Below are 20,000 nucleotides of genomic sequence, written 5' to 3'. Positions count from 1 at the left end.
CCTCCATTTTGTTTTGTTTTTTTTGTGATGACATGTTGCCGTATTGTTTATGTTTAAGCTTTTCTTAGTTTTTTTCTTTTATAAAGATGTAATGGCAAAGTTTTTATTCGATTTGCGTGTTATTTTGCCTTTGCTCACACCTGACGTTCTACCTGTTAGTATATCACAGGTCCTATTTGAGAAATACACATCTTTTTTTGCTTGAATTCTTTTGTCTGAGTGATGGTTCTTCATCTTTTAGCACACACTCAAACCCCCTGCTATTGTGGCCCAGCCACAATCAGGTACATAAATCTGGAAAAGGTACATATCTCTGGAAAATATCCGTAGTGTGTGATTGCGTGAGTGAATGAGTATGTGTGTGCCCTGCGATGGGTTGGCACTGCATCCAGGGTGTATCCTGCCTTGATGCCCAATGACGCCTGAGATAGGCACAGGTGTGACCCGAGATAGTTCGGATAAGCGGTAGAAAACGAGTGAGTGAATCTTCCTTTATCAATAAGTGAAATTTTACCAAAAATCAGGGTTGATACTCCATTTAATTAATATTAATAATAATACATGACAAACAAGTCCGACAAAAAATATATATATTTTTTTTATTTAAATGGCCTCAAAGGATACATAAATATGCTTAGAGGCTGCTGAATGGATTCACAACAAACTGGCATTTAAAATCTCATGCAGTGCAACTAATTCTGCCAGAACCATCATCCACACTGATTTTTATATCAGACAGACCTGGAGAAGAGAGTGATACCAATGCAGAGTGAAACTAAACGAATACCATAATATTTTTGGGTAACATTTGTTTTCTTGCTTGAAATATTTCAAACTTGTCATTTTATGGATGATCATAATGATTTTAAAAATAAATAGACCATGCCTTTCACAACTGGACACACATCTCACGATATATCCACCTCCAAAATATCCTTCTTTTATACATATCATAAAACAATAGTAACATCTGAGCAAAGAATAATTGATATTTATATCTTGCATCTCTTCCAATCAGGAGATGAACTGAACAAACAGAATTCAAAACAGTTGTATCTCTATCAGAAGAACAGAAGGTTAATCATAGCTATACTGTAGCTTAGCCCGTATTAGTCTCCTTTCCCTGTATAGTGTCGTTCTGACGGCGACACACCATATTCATACCTACAGTGCACTACACACCAAATAAACTTGGCACTGTGTTTGAGAAACCACAACTGGGTATTTTGTCATCCATTTTTTATTTCAACTTTGTGTTTTGAAGCTAACTTTGCAGTATTAGCCAGCTAGATGGTTATTCTGAACAAAGAACATGGCCAAACCAACAACAACAACAAAAAAAACCTTAACTCTACATCAGTCTTCATTGCCTTAAAATGCCTTTTTTGGGGCAAAATTGAGGTTTCTTATTCTCACTGTTCTCTGTTACATTTCCTTTCATGAGCCATGCAAAGAACAGAGCATAATCGAATAATAATTTGCATTTATGATGGTCATAGATTAAAGCTGTTTGTGACTAGAGGACCTATAAAATGATGAATTGGATGAAAACAAAAAACCATGAAATAATTCAAACCAACAATATGAATAAGTCTATGGGGAATTTAATCGCTTTGAAGAATTGCTTTTACTCTCTATCCAAATCTAGTTACCATTTGTTGTAAAGAAATAAACAAAAAAAACAGCACTGCAACATTGCATCCTGAGAAAATTATTACACCAACATTTTTAACACAGTTACAATCTTGTGCCTTTTTTGGTATAATTTAACATCAGCACATTTTTCATGTGCATCTGAATTCTGCTGCCAGTTGTGTATAAGGTGCTGATGGACATTTTGCTCCATTCCTATGTATAATGTAGAATAAAAGTTTTGAATCTGTGTTTAAGGCAAAGGTGTAGGGGCCCAGGGTTGGCTGCAAAAAACGATGCCTAGCTTCATTGATAACCTGAGAATAATAACAGAATTCATACTAATTTACACTCAATCGCTTTCAGTACACACTATATTCTGTCCAGGATTGCAGTGGATCCAGGGAACACTTGGTGTGAAGTGGGATCACACCATGTATGAGACTCCAGTCCATTACAGGGCATCATGTACACACTCATTCAAACCTAGGGGCAATTTCACAAATTTACAGTGTTTTAAGGATTGAATGTCTGTTATTAATAAAATACAAATAAATTGTACCACTATGTGTTCCTTAAGTGAAGATAGGCAAGTGCAAGTGTTGTCTTTTAATCTTGACACATTTACACCCTTGTCTGATTGGCGGTCACTGCTTTCTGTACACCACTTGCTGGAGATGAAGTTCACTTTCTGCTGCTACAATGGGCAGCTTGTTGCTCAGGTGATAGTTGATCAGGTGACTGATGCTGTCAAACAGCATGTCTTTAGTACGTACCTGACAATTCAAAAGAAAACAAAATAAGAAAAAATGGTTACTACTTTTTTATATTATGATCTCTGTCATAATTGAAAGTGAATTGTTGCCCTCTTACTTGAATACACTGAGCTTAAAAATACAAAAGAAACTACTGTGTGTTCATACCCCATTCTATGACGCGAAAGCTCACCACATCCATGGGCCCCTAGCCCATGACTGATATGCTATAACCCATTTACTCACCACTCCCTCTGGGTCCACCAGGAGCAAGTGCTTCGGCAGGCCGCAGTGCATCCCTGTCAGTACATATTGGCCTGGGTTAGTAGCACTGTCCCGCACTAGGAAATCTCCATCATGGATCAGGAGCTTCTCTGCATCACGGCGGCTCATTCGGCCATGATACCAGGCTTCTCGAGAAAGCTGCTCCTCGGTAGGGGCTACAGGGGCTCTGCGGTGTGGGGGACTTGGCCACTTGTCCTCCAGCACACACACAGTACCAGCCTCATGCAGACGCAGAGCATCTTCAAAAGGTCCTGGGGACAACGTAGATAGAGGCCGACTGGTTATTTTTTGTATAGGTTGTACCTTTTTTAAAAAAAATACAAAACAAAACAGCTCATTAAATATTAATGATTATATACACACGTGGACAAAATTGTTGGTATCCTTCCATTAAAAAAGAATAAACCACAATCACTGAAATAACTCAAAACTAACAAAAGCCATAATAAATAAACATTTACCGAAAAATTGACTAAGTAAAATCAGACATTGCTTTTGAATTGTGGTTTAAAGGAAGCATTTAAAAAACAAACTAATGAAACTGGCCTGAACAAAAATGATGGTACCCCAGAAAGGATTGTAAATAATTTGCCAAAGGGACATGTTAAACTAAAGTGTGTCCTTTAATTAGCATCACATGTGTCTTCAAAGATGTAATCAGTCAGTCCTGTCAGTCAGTTCCTATGACTACAGTTGCAGAAGTTTAAGGTCCACAGGGCTGTTGCCGACCTCCCTGGACATGGCTGCAAGAGGAAAATTGATGATAAATTGAAGAGACAGATAATACGAAAGGTTAAAGGACCAAGAGCCCAGAACAACTTCCAAAGAGATTAGAGGTGAACTCTAAGGCCAAGGTACATCAGCATCAGAAATGAAAGACGACAGAGGAGGACTCCACCGTTTAAAAGCGAATCATAAAATGAGGGACTAGAATTTGCTAAAATGCATATTGACAAGCCATAAAACTTCTGGGAGAATGTCCTTTGGACAGACGAGTCAAAACTAGACCTTTATGGCAAGTCACATCTTCTCTATTTTCACAAATGCAAAAATGAAACATACAAAGAAAAGAACACTGTATCTACTGTGAAACATGGAGGAGGCTCAGTTATGTTCTGGGGCTGATTTGCTGCTTCTGGCACAGGGTGTCTTGAATCTGTGCAAGGTACGAGGAAATCTCAAGACTATCAAGGCATTCTGGAGTAAAATGTGCTGCCCAGTGTCAGAAAGGTAAAAAACACACAAGAACAAAACATTGGACTATTCTGAAGTGGCCTTTTATGAGCCCTGATGTAAATCCTACTGAATATCTATGGAAAGAGCTGAAAATCTTCAAACCTGAGACAGCTGGAGCAGTTTACTCACGAGGACTGGGCCAAAATACCGGTTGACATGTGCAGAAGTCTCCATAAGAGTTACAGAAATTGCTATCTAATTTTCCAGTACTTCCAGTCACTTTTTTTATTATTACTTTGTATGTTTCAAGTTATTTCACTGACCAATGTGGTTTTTCTTTCTTTAATGGAAGGGTACCAACAATTTTGTCCACGTATGCATTTAGGTAGACCTGACTATGGTTTTTGATGAAACGTACTCATGTCAAAGATGTCTTTAGGGGGGCTCTCAGGGCTGCATTCTCCTTGTGCATCTCGTGGCGGTCTTGTTTTGTTCAGATTCTGTGTATTCACATACAGGTGCTCCTCATAATCCTGGCTACTATTAGGATGTCCATCTGCTCTCAAATACCCATCAGATGTCACACCTGGAAGTGAAAAAAGATTGTGAGATTGTGGTGACAATATCATGCAGTAAGTGAAATTTTAGCACAGCTCAGGGCTGGAGATTTGCACCATGCTTTTAAGCAACTCAATATGGAAAAAGCAACTAACTGGTAATGAGACAACGAAAGGCTTATTGCTTTTGTCCCATTCCAGTTTACAGTTCAAGGACACGCTTCACATCGTTGCCACTCTTGCTTTACAGCATTCTCTAAAAGCATAAATACACCAGTATTAACAAGACACGGGTGAGAATCATCAAGCGTTATCAACTGGTTCAATCCGCTCATCTCTGTCTGCACCCGAAACACTCAACCACATCCTTGCTGCCACACACCCATGGATTCTCTTTTGAACATTATTTAAATGTTGAACGTACATGCAAAACACAGGAATTACTATGCCTTTAACTTGAATATCCAGAGTTTTTTTAAATTATTATATTGTATTTTAATGTAGCTGGACACACACACAGTGGGGCTTCAGAAAGTCTTTGCATGCATTTTTGTGTTAAAGTCAATTAAATTTACATCTACACACAATAATCCATAATGACAAAAACTGAAAACTTTCACTGAATCTTTTAAGTCTGAAGATACTTTATTCATACTGGTTTGCAGCATCCTTGGTAGCAGTTATAGCTTCAAGACTCCTTGCAGTTTCTCTCAATCTTCTTGCCAGGTCCTTCAAGCTTAATCGGATTGCTTGGGAAATATCTGTCATATAAATCTTCAGGTCTCTCCATAGATGGTCTATGGTGTCACTTGGGGGTCACCCCAAAAGGTTACAATTTTGTCACACAAGGGCTAGAGAATCTGTTTCCTGATGCCTGTCATATGTATTTTACTCTGGATCAGTTTTTGACAAGCTACTCTACCATAAAGGACTGCCCCACACCAGGTATTGTGGCAGAGCGATCTTCTTTACACCGCCGAGGTCTGGTGCACTGATTGAGATGGAGCAGGAGTGTAGAGCGACAGCCACCACAAAGCTGGCAGGGGGAGCAAAGCCAAACGTAGAACCAGAGGGAGGTCTGACAATCTCCATGAGGGCAGAGGAGGGACCAACATTCTCCACAGAGCCAGAGAGGGCGTGATGTCCTCTGCACAGCAAAAGGAGGGAGCAACGCACACCACATAGCAAAGGGAGGAACGATGAAGGGTGGAGCATCGTCCGGCGTGAAGTCGGGTGGTATAGTAACATCCGAGGCAGAGCAGAAGGTTGAAGTGGTGCCCATGAGAAAACTGGGTTCTATAATGATGTCCTCTGGAGGAGCAGGAAATGACTTCAGTGGAACATGGAGCAGATTAACATCCTCAATGGAGCAGGGAGGACCTCTTGGTTTTGACCTGGGGCTTAGCCATTCATGGAGGGCCTCAAGCCGGCTGATCAGCCTCTGGTAGACCTGGATCTGCACATCTTGGGCTCACTAACAGCAAATGTGAATGTGCCCTGGCTAGCCTTCACTGTGACTGATTTATAATGAAGTTCTTTGTGTTTTTAATTTTTTTAACCATTTTATAAATAACAATGGTTAGAAAAATTAATAACACAAAGAACTTCATTAAAAATCATTACTTTCAATTTGCTCATGATATGTATTTTCAGAGTAACATTACAGAATATAGAAATCATGCACTGTATATTTATGTGGCTGTCTGCCATCTTTTTCAAACATTTAGTAATGTTAGTTAAAATATTATCTAACATTAACATATTGATGCTTGTCAAAATGAGACTAGTTAATGGTTCTAATTCCAATGTTATTTCAAATGATTAGCAATTACTCTAGTTACTTTAGTTCCCAGTAATAAAATTAGCCCAAATGGCTAGGTCACTATTAGTGCTTAAAAGAGCTTAATAGTATATTAATGAGCTAAAATAAAAGTGCTTAACAACAGAGAAAACAATGTTAGAATTACTATAATTTGGTAATCATTAACAGGCCTGTTTCTTAATTTTTAGTAATGCTTAGAACTATATGTAGTACATAGAAATTACTCACTCACTCACTCTCAATCATTTTTTACCGCTTATCCGAACTACCTCGGGTCACGGGGAACGGCGTCATCGGGCATCAAGGCAGGATACACCCTGGACGGAGTGCCAACCCATCGCAGGGCACACACACTCTCATTCACTCACGCAATCACACACTATGGACAATTTTCCAGAGATGCCAATCAACCTACCAGGCATGTCTTTGGACCGGGGGAGAAAACCCCCGAGGCACGGGGAGAACATGCAAACTCCACACCCACAAGGCAGAGGCGGGAATCGAACCCCCAACCCTGGAGGTGTGAGGCAAACGTGCTAACCACTAAGCCACTGTGCCCCCCATAGAAATTACTACCAAACCAAATTCATTATCATGTAAATCCAGAACAATATCATGCAGTATTTTCCATTTCAGCATTAAATAAAGGATGTCTTACTTGAGCTACTGCAGTTCTCCATGTCCCAGTGCACTTCATAACAGAGCTGAGTTGCAGGTAGTGAAGGCATGTCTCTCTTAGCTGTAGATCCAGACTACAAAGGTGCATAGAACTGGAATCAGTTTGAAACTGTACTCCAAATGGAATAGATATATTGTAATTCCTGGATAAATGCCTTATACTGTATGTGTCAGGTAAGAAACCCCCCCCCAAAAAAGTACATTAACAGAATTCTGTATTCTTTCCCCTTTTCTCCTCAATTTGGTCACCTGCCAATTCCCAGCTAGGTGTCGCCTCTCATACATCAGCTACCAGCCGGGTAGGGTGGAGGCTGAGCACACTTCCAGCAAGACACCAGAAGCCAGCCAACCATCTATAACTTTTGGAACTGCTTAATCTTATTCTGCAGTGTAACACACATGGAGGTCAGAGCTTTCTACCCGTTTTATCATACATGAGTTCACACATGCCCATGATTTCCCTTCCTTTGCTCCCAGCTATGGATGGCTATGGGATTCAGAATTCTGACTTTGAAAGAAACCTCTGACTCAAGACCCATGACTGTATATACGAGTGGACAACATCAAGCCATTTCTTGCCATTTTGTGCAAAATTTGGAGACATACTACAAACACATTAATACACATAAAGGAAGTCACAAAGACAAAACAACTGTTCATGACTTTGGGTGGCATGAGTGACAGCAACCTTTGCTGGCTAGATGTGGCTTAATCTTAAACTTAATCTTCATGTAAATACGGAGCAACTACTGCTGGGATTGAAGACAGTAAAGTGCCCACTCCTTCACCTCATCTAACATGATGCAGAAAAACACAAAAATGTTTCTACACAAACGCCAAATTTCTTTCCAGAATGTTTTGTTTAAGCTGCAGTAAAATTGTTTTGTTGTTACTCCTCCCACTGATATAGCTTACTTCCTGGTCAACCAGTACTAGGAATGGCTACTGATGACTTTATAGTACAGAGTCTGGTGATTTGCAGTAATAAATTGATTTTATTTGTAGAAGCAGAGATGGCATGGAGTACCGTGGAGCAAATGTTTGTACAGAATAACAGTCCACCCCTCTACCACCCATACTAGTCATAAACAAGAGGACTGCCATTACCTAAAGTGGCAATTTAGATGGTAAATGATAAAGTGTAGTCATATTGGATTGAATAAGAAGATTTTAGAGTCTTGACTGATTGGTCTACCATTTACTAGCTGGCTTGTGTGTCTCTTGAGTCAACCGCCTCATCAAGCATGTGCTTTTTATTATCATCAAACAACACAAAATGTAATATGAAATTATTTAACACAGGGTTGATATAATCATACCGCACCCAGCAAACTGAGGGCCTCAGAGACACTTTGGCTTCACTCTTTTAACATTGTTACAATGTCCTCCCATATATACAGTCATTGCTCAAGAGCCTTATTGGGTCCAGTGGTTAGATACAGTGCAAATATATTAAAGGAGCTCCATAATTCAGTCCATTATTTTAGCATTATCTACATCTAGCATCACGTTATCCCACCAACTCCTGGTTTAACCATTTGGAACAGGGTGAAGCCGAGCAGATACCTGTGCTAATTTGCTCTGCGGTACGCAGTGGATGTGGCCCGGCATGGCTGCTGGCACCCTAAGCCTCGAGTCAACAACCCCTCCCAGCGGAGGTTCTTTTCCTGGTATTCTGTTGTAGTAATCGTGCTCCAAAAACATGTCATCATCCTCCCACACTGACTCCTCTGTCCTTGCGTTCCTGACATAAACATAAAATATCAGAATATATTGTTTATGTATGTAATAGTTTGAGGGTTAATCCTGACAATTTCGTAATTATTGGCACCCTTCAACAGACCTGGCAACAACGTTCTCAACTGCAGAGCCACCAGATTCATCCTGTTAGGTCTGAATTTCAGAAACAGCTAAAATAGGATTCTATTCTTTAAATACTTTTAAATCTGATTACTATTTGATTATCTGAATGACTGTGATATTTTGAGTCTGCTTATTTATTATCTGTATTACTACAATATGTAATTAATCAATTTACTACATTGTATTTTACTGAATAGTTTTTAACTTTGTGAATGGCAAATAGAACACAAGAAATACAGACTTGCTTCATGTCCCATTGGCACTCAGATTACATATTAGTAAATATTGATTTAGAAATGGAATAAAAGCACTATAGTACCATTAATACCGCCATTTCCATCATCCCTGAAAGCATGATCAGTTCTACAAATTATATTTTAACCCAAAACCTCTGCCACTAGATTATGACTCAAAACATTCTCTGTGATCATTATCTTCAAATGAGTAATGGTCAATGCTGGAAGACCTATTCTAAAAATACTCCACTAAAAGTAAAATAACGTCCGTCTGAGTGTTTTGGTGTTTTAATAAATGGTGTACTCCAGAGTACATAACATTCACCTGTCCTGGCTGGGTGTGGCTTTGGGTGGGCTGTGCAGGTGCTGTTTGAATTGTAGCTCGAAGGCTTGGCCGATGGTACTGATAATGCTCTGAGCAAGGTTTGCACAGCACTCCAGAATATGACATGCTGCAATACAAGAAGTAAGTATGTTTAATTTAAGAATTAAATATTGGTCAATACACAATTAATAAGTGTTTGGCGAGAAAAAATGGTGGAAAAGATACAGAGATGTATGACAGGGTATAATGTTAATGATAAAAACGTAGGTAGTAATACAGAAGTAAATAAATAAATAAAGCAACTAACCAAACAACAATACAACTAACCTCTTTGATTGACAGGATCTTTGGCCACATATGCAACATAATCAGGTGTATCCTGAAGAACAAAATGAGTTTTGTTATATTCAGTACCATACACATATTGACATTCATTCATATTCAGTAACCAGATCAAAAATTCCCATCAAATTTATGGTGACATCCATCCATCCATCCATCTTCTGTCGCAATTGTCCTACACAAGGTGGCAGGGGCTCGGGCTCAAACACACCCACACACACACACACACACACACACACACACACACACACACACACACACACACACACACACACACACACACACACACACACACACACACACACACACACACACACACACACACACACACACCCCCATTCACACACTATGGACAATTTAGTGATTCCATTATAGTGCATGTCTTTGGACTTGAGAGGAGAGAGAACCTAGAAGAAACCCCTGAAGCATGGGGAAAACATGCAAACTCTACACACACACACACACACACACACACACACACACACAGACACACACAGACACACACAGACACACACAGACAAACACACACACACACACACACACACACAAAGACAAACAAACTGCCATGGTGACCCTTTAGATCATATAACTTAGCTTAAGGCAAATCATTCACATGTTAATATTCTATTAAGTAATTCTCTCTATCTTAGAAAAAAAACAAACTCAATCCTAATAGTTAGGATAGAGTGCCCTGATAAATAGTTACATCAAAATTTGTTTTCTGATGAACCGGTAACTAAACAAAACTTATTTTGTTCTTCTTCTAACTCTTTGCTCTAGTAAGTTGCACAATATTTCTGGTGTACTGAATAATTTGCATTGAAGCACAAGATGGAAAAAACGAAAGAATACTCTACACACAAGCTGCCAGATGTCTGCAAAAATTGTAGTCTGTTTAAAGATGCTGCTAAAAGATGCACTATATATTGTGGCTGAGAGTTTTGAGGTCTCACCGTGTCTCCTCCAGAAGCAAAGGAGATGGACTGCATAGGGTGATGTGCTATCACCTGAGAGACAGACAGAGACAGAGGCAGAGACAGAGACAGAGAGTGTGAGAGAGAGAGAGAGAGAGAGAGACAGAGAGAGAGAGACAGAGAGAGAGAGAGAGACAGACAGACAGACAGACAGAGACAGAGAGAGAGAGACAGAGAGAGAGAGTGAAATCAATATAATGATAAACAGCCAAAGCTGATTCCCATAAAAGACTAGCCTGATCTTTTGACTTAAGCTTTCCCTTCGTTACTGAAAAACAATATTATCTTTGACTCCTATTTGTACATCTCATCTCGTCCGCACAGGAGACTACGGAAGACTCGAACCTGTCGTGTGGTGGGGTCTAGCAAATTCAGCCCTTCTACTGAGATGTTGACAGCAATACGCATGCCAGCGAAATGCAAGTTACTCTTTCCCATGACGGCATGAAGGGCCTTGTTGGCAGCCTGCAACGTACAGAATCACAGTCGTTTATAATAAAGCAACATTTGTGTATCTTTCTTTGTATACTGTCCAGTCTCCAGTGCTTACCTTCTTCTTCCATACCCCTTTCCCTCCTGGAACTATTTCACACAGCCTGTTAATAGCCTCCCTGAAGACACATTGAGATTTTCAGGTCAATAATTCCATAATCAATAATAAAACAATTTTATTTCAACAGATCCTTTTATATCATGAGTGGTTGTTTTTTTTTTTCTTCTCCAGTAAGATGGTCACAACTGTCAGGTCTAATCGGTTTAATCTAGTCATAGAATTCTTATTTAGAGGAAATTGGTAGCTACACGGTTGCTCAAATGATTAATCAGTGCATGTTAGCATCTAGAATAATACAAGATTCTGATCTCTAAGCACGTCACTCTAGAACATTCTACCACCGCTTTCTAACACTCCCTAAGTGCGATATCCCTCTCAAAGCCGCTCCTCGTCCAAACAGCCTAGCCTTCTGTGTTTTTATATACGATTTTCACGGTCCAGCTCTCTGCAGCTCTCCAGTCATTAAGCAGCAGCATCAATAATACATGTCTATCTACATTTGCTCGGCTCTGGCAGCACTTAAGGCCAATGTGGGCTTTGGGGATTAGGTTACTGCTGATCAATAGCCCGGAGCGGGGAGAAGACTGCACCATTCCCGCAGGAAAACCAGCTCTGTGAGCAGCAAAATGCTCCTGTGCTACACCACACTAAACAAAGACCTTGAAAGAAATCATTCAGAATAACGGTTTGTTATATAAACTACAAATGATTATCGGCACTAAAGGACCAAACTGAGATACTTACCTCGTCACCTGTGTTCTTGTGGTGAAGTCCAGCGAACGCATTGATTTAAGCACCTCAATGCAGCCTAAATACTGAAACCATACAAACAAACAGAAGAAAAAAATGATTGTTCCAGTCATTTCGGTCCCAAAGTAAAGAGACCCGTATCAGGCGCCTGACACACCCTCAGCCCTACCCACAAACAAACAAACAAAAAAACCAAACAAGATGCTGATTGCTGCATGCATGAAACATTCCACACAAGCCTCCAGCTTAGCACAATGAGCAGGAGCAAAATATATCTTTGTATCCTCAACGTTTAGTAGACAATGTAATGGTTACGTTGTTGAAGACTCTTACAGCAAGTCCAGAGGATAGGAGGACACGGGACACTAAAAGCTATCATTAAAAATAACATGGTGATGCTAATTTCAGTGTTTGTCACACAAACCAACCATGAAACTCTTTCCACTTGTCTGAAGACACAAAGCTCCATGCACAATCCTCAAAAGCAATAAAAATATACTGATTTGGCCTTCGTTCATGAATAACTCAACTATAATCAAACAATAACGAACATTTTGTGAGCAAAAAAACTGCCATTTGAGGCCAGTTGATTAAATGCATTATAGTTTATATCCTCTGCACACACTGCGACCTCATGACCTCAACTTTGTTGTGTGCGTGAGTAACGATCTCCTCCTGATAAACAAAATATATTGTTGTTGGTCTTTCGGTTGCTCCCCGTTCAGGGTCACCACAGTGGATCACATGGTCAGCATATTAGATTTGGTCCAGGTTTTATACCAGATGCACTTCCAGACGCAACCCTCTCATTTTATTCGGACTTCGGACCGGCTTGGGACCAGGAGGGTTCCCGATATACAAAATATACAAAAATACATATATATTTTTCCACCAAATTCTGGAGCATGGTTGTTGGTATGTTTCGGATTCAGACAGCCAACAATACTGTCAATGGCAAAGCAAAAACAGGGCACCAAGTCCAGTGATTCATACTCTGAGAGCATAAAAGCAGCTGAGACACAGTTGTGTTTAGCCTTGTACTGGGAAATCCATCCTACGTTATGTCGCCCTGTGGTTTATCTCACTTTGGTAATACACTGGTGCAGATATAATTCTGGACCCTATGGAAAACATGTGATACAAATTGTAGTGATTAAAAGTAATCGAATAGAGAAACGTGCCTAAGTAATGCAATTACGCCTGCTCAGACTGGACTCTCTCTGTCTCTCTTCGAGGTAAGAGAATTAAAGAAAGAGGCAGCAAGCAGAATTGGGGAATGAAGGTCAATAAGTCTGTCATCTCTAGTAACCTTTCATGATGCATGAGGAAGCACAGAGGATGCAGAACATGTTAGGAAAACTTCAGATCATAATGTTGGTCTATATTTGGTTGTGTGGTGATAACAGGCCATTTCTAACATTGTTTTAATATATAACAGCACTTGTGGCTGGTGCTTAAGATGTTAGAAATGTTTTGAAATCTTCCCATTTGTTTCTTTTGATTTATTTGTTTGTTTACCCACACACTCAGTCAGTCACTGTGCTGATGCAGTGTCTTCATCACCTAATTTAATTATACCCTCTGCTTCTTGCCATCAACAGTACAGCGACATTACCATGATGCCAAATATAATTGTAACTGTCTTAAAAAAAAATTTAAAAGAAGGAACAAATGTTGTTTCTCTTTAATAAAACGATACAAGAAACAATAAATAAATGATGAATAAATGATAAGACAATGGTGGTCCTGGTCCTCAGTTATGCTTTAAATTTTTAAAAGTTTAATCAGTCATGAACTCACCTTGACAATATAGGAGATGCCTGTGCTGTAGATTTTGTTCTCTGAATGCAGCCAGCCTTGTGTAGGCTTATGGATGATATTACCTTTGTGGCTAAGATCTTCTCCACCAAGCCATATTCCATCCGCTCTGGTCCTGCGGCTGATGCCTGTGCGGAAGCTTCCAGCACTGCTTGGGGTCCCTACTGCTGTCTCGGTACCTCCAAAGCCACTGGGACTAGCTGAGCCTATGGCGACCCTCTGTCTGCTCACAGCCTGCAGTGAACAGGGACCCAAACAGACAGGGTCACAGGAGTTAAGTGCAGCAGCAAGGCTGGTCATGGGACCACTGGAGGTTGCAGCTATCCTGGAGGAGGCTGGGGATGCCTTAGCCATAGTGTTTTTGCTGGAATCCTTACTGGAGCCTGAAGCAGCACTGCTAGAAGGACTGCAGCTCAGTAGCGAGTTGGAGAACTTCCAGTGGGGCATCTTGGGGATGAGCATGCAGAAGGTGGTGGTACTGTCCTGCTCGCCATCCAGGCCAGGAGACTCATCCAATGCCTGGACTAAGGGTGGGGTGAGGATGGTGGGCTCCAAGGGTGGCACTGGTGAGTTTGGTACTGAAGAAGGAGCCACTGCTGTGGCTACCACCTTCCCGCTCATGGCTAAGCTCTGTATCAGGTCGTCTGAGGAGGTCACAGAGTCGTTGCGAAAGCGGCCATACTTGGGCTTAAGTAGCATGCCCGGAAGAACAGCCTGGTGCAGGGAGGACAACGATGAGTGGGTATCGCTGCCACTAGCTAACGGTGGAAAAAGGAAGAAAAAATGGATAGAAGTGATGGAAGAGAAAAGCAATTCTTCCAAAAATCTCTCAGTGAAGAGAATCTCCTTTGGGGTTGGTGCAATGCTGTAGTCTGTTCTATGCATACACACTATCCCCCTCTCTCTCTCTCTCTCTCTCTCTCTCTCTCCTCTGTTGAAGGCCAGCCCTCTCCTGTAGTGCGTCTCGGTTACTCCCCTGCTTCCGTATTCACTCTATGAGGTCATGATGTTATTGTTCATCTCCGGCTCTGCCAAGATGCACTCAGCCCCCATTAGCTAACGCAGCCTGAGTACCCCCTCCCAGCATTACATCACAAACACACACACACACACACACACACACACACACAGTACAGCATCGCAATCAACAACAGAGCACTGTCTAGAGAGAAACAAAGACTGTCGCTTACCTCGTACACACCGACATCTCAGATTTTTTTTAAACCTCTAGGGCTTTCCAATGAATCAAATAATTCTTAACAATTTCTACATATGGAGTTAAATGGGAACTTTTTAAACCCTTTAAATAGAAACATTAAAGTGATATATGATATGAGTCGATCTTTTTTTGGGTTGAAGGCCTCATTTAAATTAAACTCCAAACGGATGACTGATTGATGTTCTTAGTATTTATTGTCATTACTATTTGCATTCTATTCTATATCATTTTCAATGATTATAAATAAATGAATCTGATGTAATTATAAGCATGCCATGCTACTACATGCTTTACATTACATGCACATCCAACATTAGTTGGATGTGCATCCCACACATTTTGTAACTGGTATACAGTACATGGTAGTGACCATTATTACTGTCTAGACGTGCTTAAGATAGATAGATAGAACAGGGCATAGAAGCCTTTATTTTTGCCACATATACGCTACAGCACAGTGAAATTCTTTTCTTCACATACCCCAACTGAGGAGGTTGGGGTCAGAGTGCAGGGGCAGCTATGATACAGCACCCCTAGAGCAGGGAGGGTTGAGGGCCTTGCTCAAGGGCCCAGCAGTGGCAGCTTGGCTGTGCTGGGCCTTGAACCCTGATCCTCCGATCAACAACCCAGAGCCTTAACCAGTTGAGCCACCACTGCCCCAAACCCTATCATATGGTAGTGACCAAACACTATCATATGGGAAAGCGTAAAATTATTTACAGACAACGATGTCAGCTTTTTCACCCAGTGTATAATTTTACACAATCACAGCGTTATTCATCATACCTTCTTAATGTTTCTATTTTCTTTTCTTTCTTTTTTACACCCATTGTTTTTGTAGCTTATACTTAGTTTCTTTATATTCATGCTTTTTTGCTTCACTATTACTGTGCACCAGTACACCAAGACAAATTACCTTGTACATGTAATCTCAGGCAACTGAGATTCTGATGATTGTATATATATAAATACATTTTTTAAAAAAAAGATAATTAGATAGACCTTCTTTTCAGCAAAGAAATTGCCATTTAGAAATATCTACAACATAAAGAAAAGTAAAATCTCAAACTGCTGCTGTTAGCAGGTTGGTACTCTTTTTAATGAAGGTATTTATGATAAAAGATTGATCTAATCATGGAAGCTGTGCCCAATTCTTTATTTTCTCTTTATCCTTTTTTTTTAATTCATGTACCAGCTATACATTGAAAACAAGCCAGAATGACAACTGAAAGGATTTTTTGTAATTGGCTGGTGTTAGAAAAACTGTTAAAATCTTTAGACGAAGCAAAGCTAACAATTGCCAGACTTCTGCATAAATAGATGAAATCAGAGCTGTTGGATATAATGCATGTTTTTCCCTAACCTCCCAGGGGCCTCGGCGCAAATACGTTGGATAAAGTGCCGCAGTATCAACCACTGAGTGCAGGAGCGACTGCCATCCCAACACATTTCCGGCTGATGTCTGCCAACATTCATATGTCAAAGTTCGATAATTTTTTCGTCCATTAACTTATGCTTATGGGGGGCACGGTGGCTTAGTGGTTAGCACGTTCGCCTCACACCTCCAGGGTCGGGGTTCGATTCCCGCCTCCACCTTGTGTGTGTGGAGTTTGCATGTTCTCCCCGTGCCTCGGGGGTTTCCTCCGGGTACTCTGGTTTCCTTCCCCGGTCCAAAGACATGCATGGTAGGTTGATTGGCATCTCTGGAAAATTGTCCCTAGTGTGTGATTGCGTGAGTGAATGAGTGTGTGTGCCCTGCGATGGGTTGGCACTCCGTCCAGGGTGAATCCTGCCTTGATGCCCGATGACGCCTGAGATAGGCACAGGCTCCCCGTGACCCGAGGTAGTTCGGATAAGCGGTAGAAGATGAATGAATGAATGAACTTATGCTTATAACGGATTGACTGTTGCCTGGACTAATTCTTATTTTTAAAAAAAAGACATGTAAGAAGGATATATAAGAACATACCCTGGAAGAAGACGCCCCAATGGTCCATTTTATTCCGCTTTATTGTGTTAAACTTCCCGAAGGTGAATGATATATTACTGAATTTGGGTAATACATTCACAATGTATACTTAATACTTAACGGTCTACTTAAAAGTGTTGAAAATATAAATGAAATATACAGGTAAGTGACAATCAATGGGAGTGTTTTGAACCAAAATTAGCATTTGGCTCAAAACACGCAAGTAAATATTAAGCTCTGATTTGATCTGTTGGTTTTCCTAGATGACTAAAGTTGCATACACCTAAATTGGTGGGGACCCTTCTCACCCAAGCCTCTCTCTGTTTACCAGAATGTATGCCAATTGGACATCGAACAATAGCTGTTTGTTTTAAGTGATTGATAATCCCTACAACTTGCAACCTGTAGAAGCAAATATTTCATTTGGCAACATGCAACATTTGTTTTCTTTGGACTTTTGATTTGGCGTTTTATTTATTGGTGTATTATTTTCAGCATTAGTAGACTGCTTTTATGGATTAATGATGACAATTAATTCATATCTGTAACCTTATTTATAAAATCCATCATAATTACCCATCCATCCATTTTCTGTATCTTACACAGGGCCATGGAGAACCTGGGGTCTATCCTAGAGGCACAGGGTGTACAGGGTGCACCAACCCCTGGCAGACCACAATTACATACTACACAGAATTTAGTCTATACAACGACTTTGGACTGGGGAGAAAACTGGAAATCCTTGCGGAAACCCCTAGTTCATGATTTTTATAAGGATAATGAGCTCACTGAGAAAGAGAAGAGAGCCAAGCATTCAGCCTTTAGACAGTTTGGATGTAGCAGATGTACATCCCCTTCCAGACAAAAGCAGGAACATATATAGGTGAAGTCATAAGTAGACTACATATATAGGTGAAGTCATAAGTTTACACCCCCCCCTTGCTGAATCTCAAGGGAAACAATGGACTCAGGAAGAACTGTCCCAAAACATCAAGGTCATCAAGGTAACACCACACAGGATCAAGAATCGAGGGGGGTGTAAACTTTGAAACTGGTTTATTTATTTAATTTATTTATTTTGTCTTATGGGCTATTTGTAAACTTCTGTTAAGTAAAATATATATTGTTGTATAATGTTATAACATCAGTCTCCATCTTTTCAAAACCACAAAATCACATGGGATACATGGTGAACAACTGGTTTAATTAATCTACATTTAAAAACATAGTACAGAGCCACATGAACGAGATAAAATTCTAAACCATTTCTTCAGAAACGGCATCCCAAAGGTTTCCTTTGGAATCTCTTCTTAAATGAACCTTTTTAAAATGATTCTGCCTGGGAGCAAAAAAAGGGGTTATGATTTTAAAGTCCAGACTGATCTAAACGTTCAGGTACAGATCAGATAAATGTTCCTGAAGTGTCAGGGTCTATAGACAGGGTCTAGAGAGAGTTCGCAGTCTCTCGGAGTCAATCTGCATCTTCTGAGTCATATTTAAAATCCTGCATGATTTCACTCAGAGACTCCTTGGTTTTTATGATGCTGGAAAAAAAGCAGAAGGATAAAAAGTGAGACATTTCGCTGGTGGAGCACAGAATTTCAGCAATTTTTTTTTTACCGTCTGTTACTTAATACAATTTTTTGCAGAAAAAGAATCCACTTCAGTCAGTCTCTGATTTTTTGGGCTTTTTGATTTTTTTGGGTTTTTTTTGGCACCAACAATGTTGATTTTGCAGCTTTTTTATTTTTTTCCTCCAAATTTGAAATACAACTTGGGGAATTATTTGGGCCCTTTTTTGTGTGTAAAGTTACTTCTTCTTTTCTTTCTATGAGAGCTGTACTCATGTTCCACACACACAAATGTGAGGCGTTGTCACATTACACAATGCATCTCGACCCAAAATCAGGTGACGTCTGTGATCTCAAAAAAAAAAAAAAAAAAAAAGGAAAAAAAAATTGAAATCTTGGAAAGACTGAAAAAAATATTAAATACTCACTTCCCCTGACTGGATCAGAGATTTTACCAAAAGGAATAATGAGATCTACTTACACTTGTTTGATCTCCTGAACCTTTTCCTGGTAGCTCTGGTCTTCTGGATGATCTTGTGCACTCTGCTTGGCAAGCTGTAATTTTGCAGTCTGTAAAAATAAATAAATAAAAGTTCCAAACAATTTCCACCCACACTGCACTAACAAACGTCTGCTTGATCAAACACAAGACATTTACTCAGCATCAAATCAGGGCTTGTGACCTCATGTGGGTTCATCTTCAGTCCTGAAGACTTTCCTGTGGCAGAAAACCTCCTGATTGTAAATACATCCTCTATCACCATCAGTAAGATCAGCTGTACACCTGATCATTCATGAAATTATTCCACCATCAGCCAACAACATAACCAAGAATTCTGTTCACCTGGTACAGAAGACGCTTAAGAAGATCTGAGACGCTTAAGGGACTTCAAACTAGGGCAACTATTTCACGTGTGAAATATTTCAAGTGTGGAATTGGGCTGGCTCGCTTATGCACGGACTCTAGTTAATACATTGCTGCAAACCCATGCTGCTTGGTTTAGTTTGTATTTATTTATACTATTTATTTATTTGGGTTGCTAAAAGCTGACTCTCTTATTTATGTATTTCTCATATGAATAAATAAATATGTATTTAGAGTCAGCACCATTAAAAGAGACTCATGACTGACATTATTCTTTCTTAATATGTTTAATTAAATAAACTTTATTTTCTTTGTTTCACTGAAATCAAACCACGTCCCTTGCACAAAGGATCAGGAAATCCTCATGCATGAACAACTCCGTGTCTTTGTAGGTGTCCGGGAAATGTTTTTTTTTTTTTTTTACACGCACGTGAAAAAGCACACTGTTCTGTTACTGATCGATTATCGTATCATCATTTTTTACAGTATAGGTTACCATGGATACTGTATTAAAAAATGTAGTACATGGAAACTAGCATGTGCATCTTTTCGGTCTCAGTGCTGCCCCCTGTCTGCTGCTCCTGACACTGAGAAGAATTATAACAATTTA

General features: G+C 40.0%; 2 protein-coding genes across 4 annotated transcripts in view; both read right to left on the bottom strand.

Annotated features, from left to right (window-relative positions):
* Nucleotides 1–672: 672 nt before the first annotated feature.
* Nucleotides 673–14,651, bottom strand: shc2 (SHC (Src homology 2 domain containing) transforming protein 2). The gene is made up of 12 exons (XM_060864219.1): nucleotides 13,749–14,651; nucleotides 11,943–12,013; nucleotides 11,196–11,256; nucleotides 10,991–11,110; nucleotides 10,625–10,678; nucleotides 9,657–9,708; nucleotides 9,330–9,456; nucleotides 8,472–8,649; nucleotides 6,886–6,979; nucleotides 4,267–4,434; nucleotides 2,634–2,923; nucleotides 673–2,408 (listed from the first exon to the last, which is right to left on the bottom strand). Exons 1-12 carry the CDS (start codon nucleotides 14,649–14,651, stop codon nucleotides 2,280–2,282), a joined length of 2,247 nt encoding a protein of 748 aa, XP_060720202.1. The 3' UTR covers nucleotides 673–2,279.
* A 3,486-nt stretch (nucleotides 14,652–18,137) lies between these two features.
* The window catches only part of rex1bd (required for excision 1-B domain containing), a 5,452-nt gene continuing 3,589 nt past the window's right edge, over nucleotides 18,138–20,000 (bottom strand). The window contains exons 4-6 of one of the 3 annotated variants that reach the window (XR_009649003.1): nucleotides 19,007–19,095; nucleotides 18,769–18,877; nucleotides 18,138–18,498 (exon numbers count right to left, since the gene is read on the bottom strand). Coding sequence is in view for 2 of the 3 variants with exons in the window: in XM_060877406.1 (XP_060733389.1) it covers nucleotides 18,426–18,498; nucleotides 19,007–19,095 (162 nt within the window). In the remaining variant the exon portion in view is untranslated. The remainder of the gene's footprint in view (nucleotides 18,499–18,768; nucleotides 18,878–19,006; nucleotides 19,096–20,000) is intronic. The other 2 variants (XM_060877407.1, XM_060877406.1) reach the window with 2 other exon arrangements.

This window comes from Tachysurus vachellii, chromosome 1 (genome assembly GCF_030014155.1).
Source record: "Tachysurus vachellii isolate PV-2020 chromosome 1, HZAU_Pvac_v1, whole genome shotgun sequence".
Taxonomy (NCBI): domain Eukaryota; kingdom Metazoa; phylum Chordata; class Actinopteri; order Siluriformes; family Bagridae; genus Tachysurus; species Tachysurus vachellii.
Note: the sequence above shows the minus strand (reverse complement) of the source record. Positions and strands in the feature narration are given on the sequence as shown.

Bases quoted from the DNA above. Each gene is read 5' to 3' on its own strand.
- shc2 (XM_060864219.1), bottom strand. From the start codon at position 14,651: ATGCATAGAACAGACTACAGCATTGCACCAACCCCAAAGGAGATTCTC. The intron at 12,014-13,748 runs GTGAGTTCATGA...GTATGGTTTCAG, and splicing joins GCATCTCCTATATTGTCAAG to TATTTAGGCTGCATTGAGGT. The intron at 2,409-2,633 runs GTGAGTAAATGG...TTGAATTGTCAG, and splicing joins TGGTGGACCCAGAGGGAGTG to GTACGTACTAAAGACATGCT.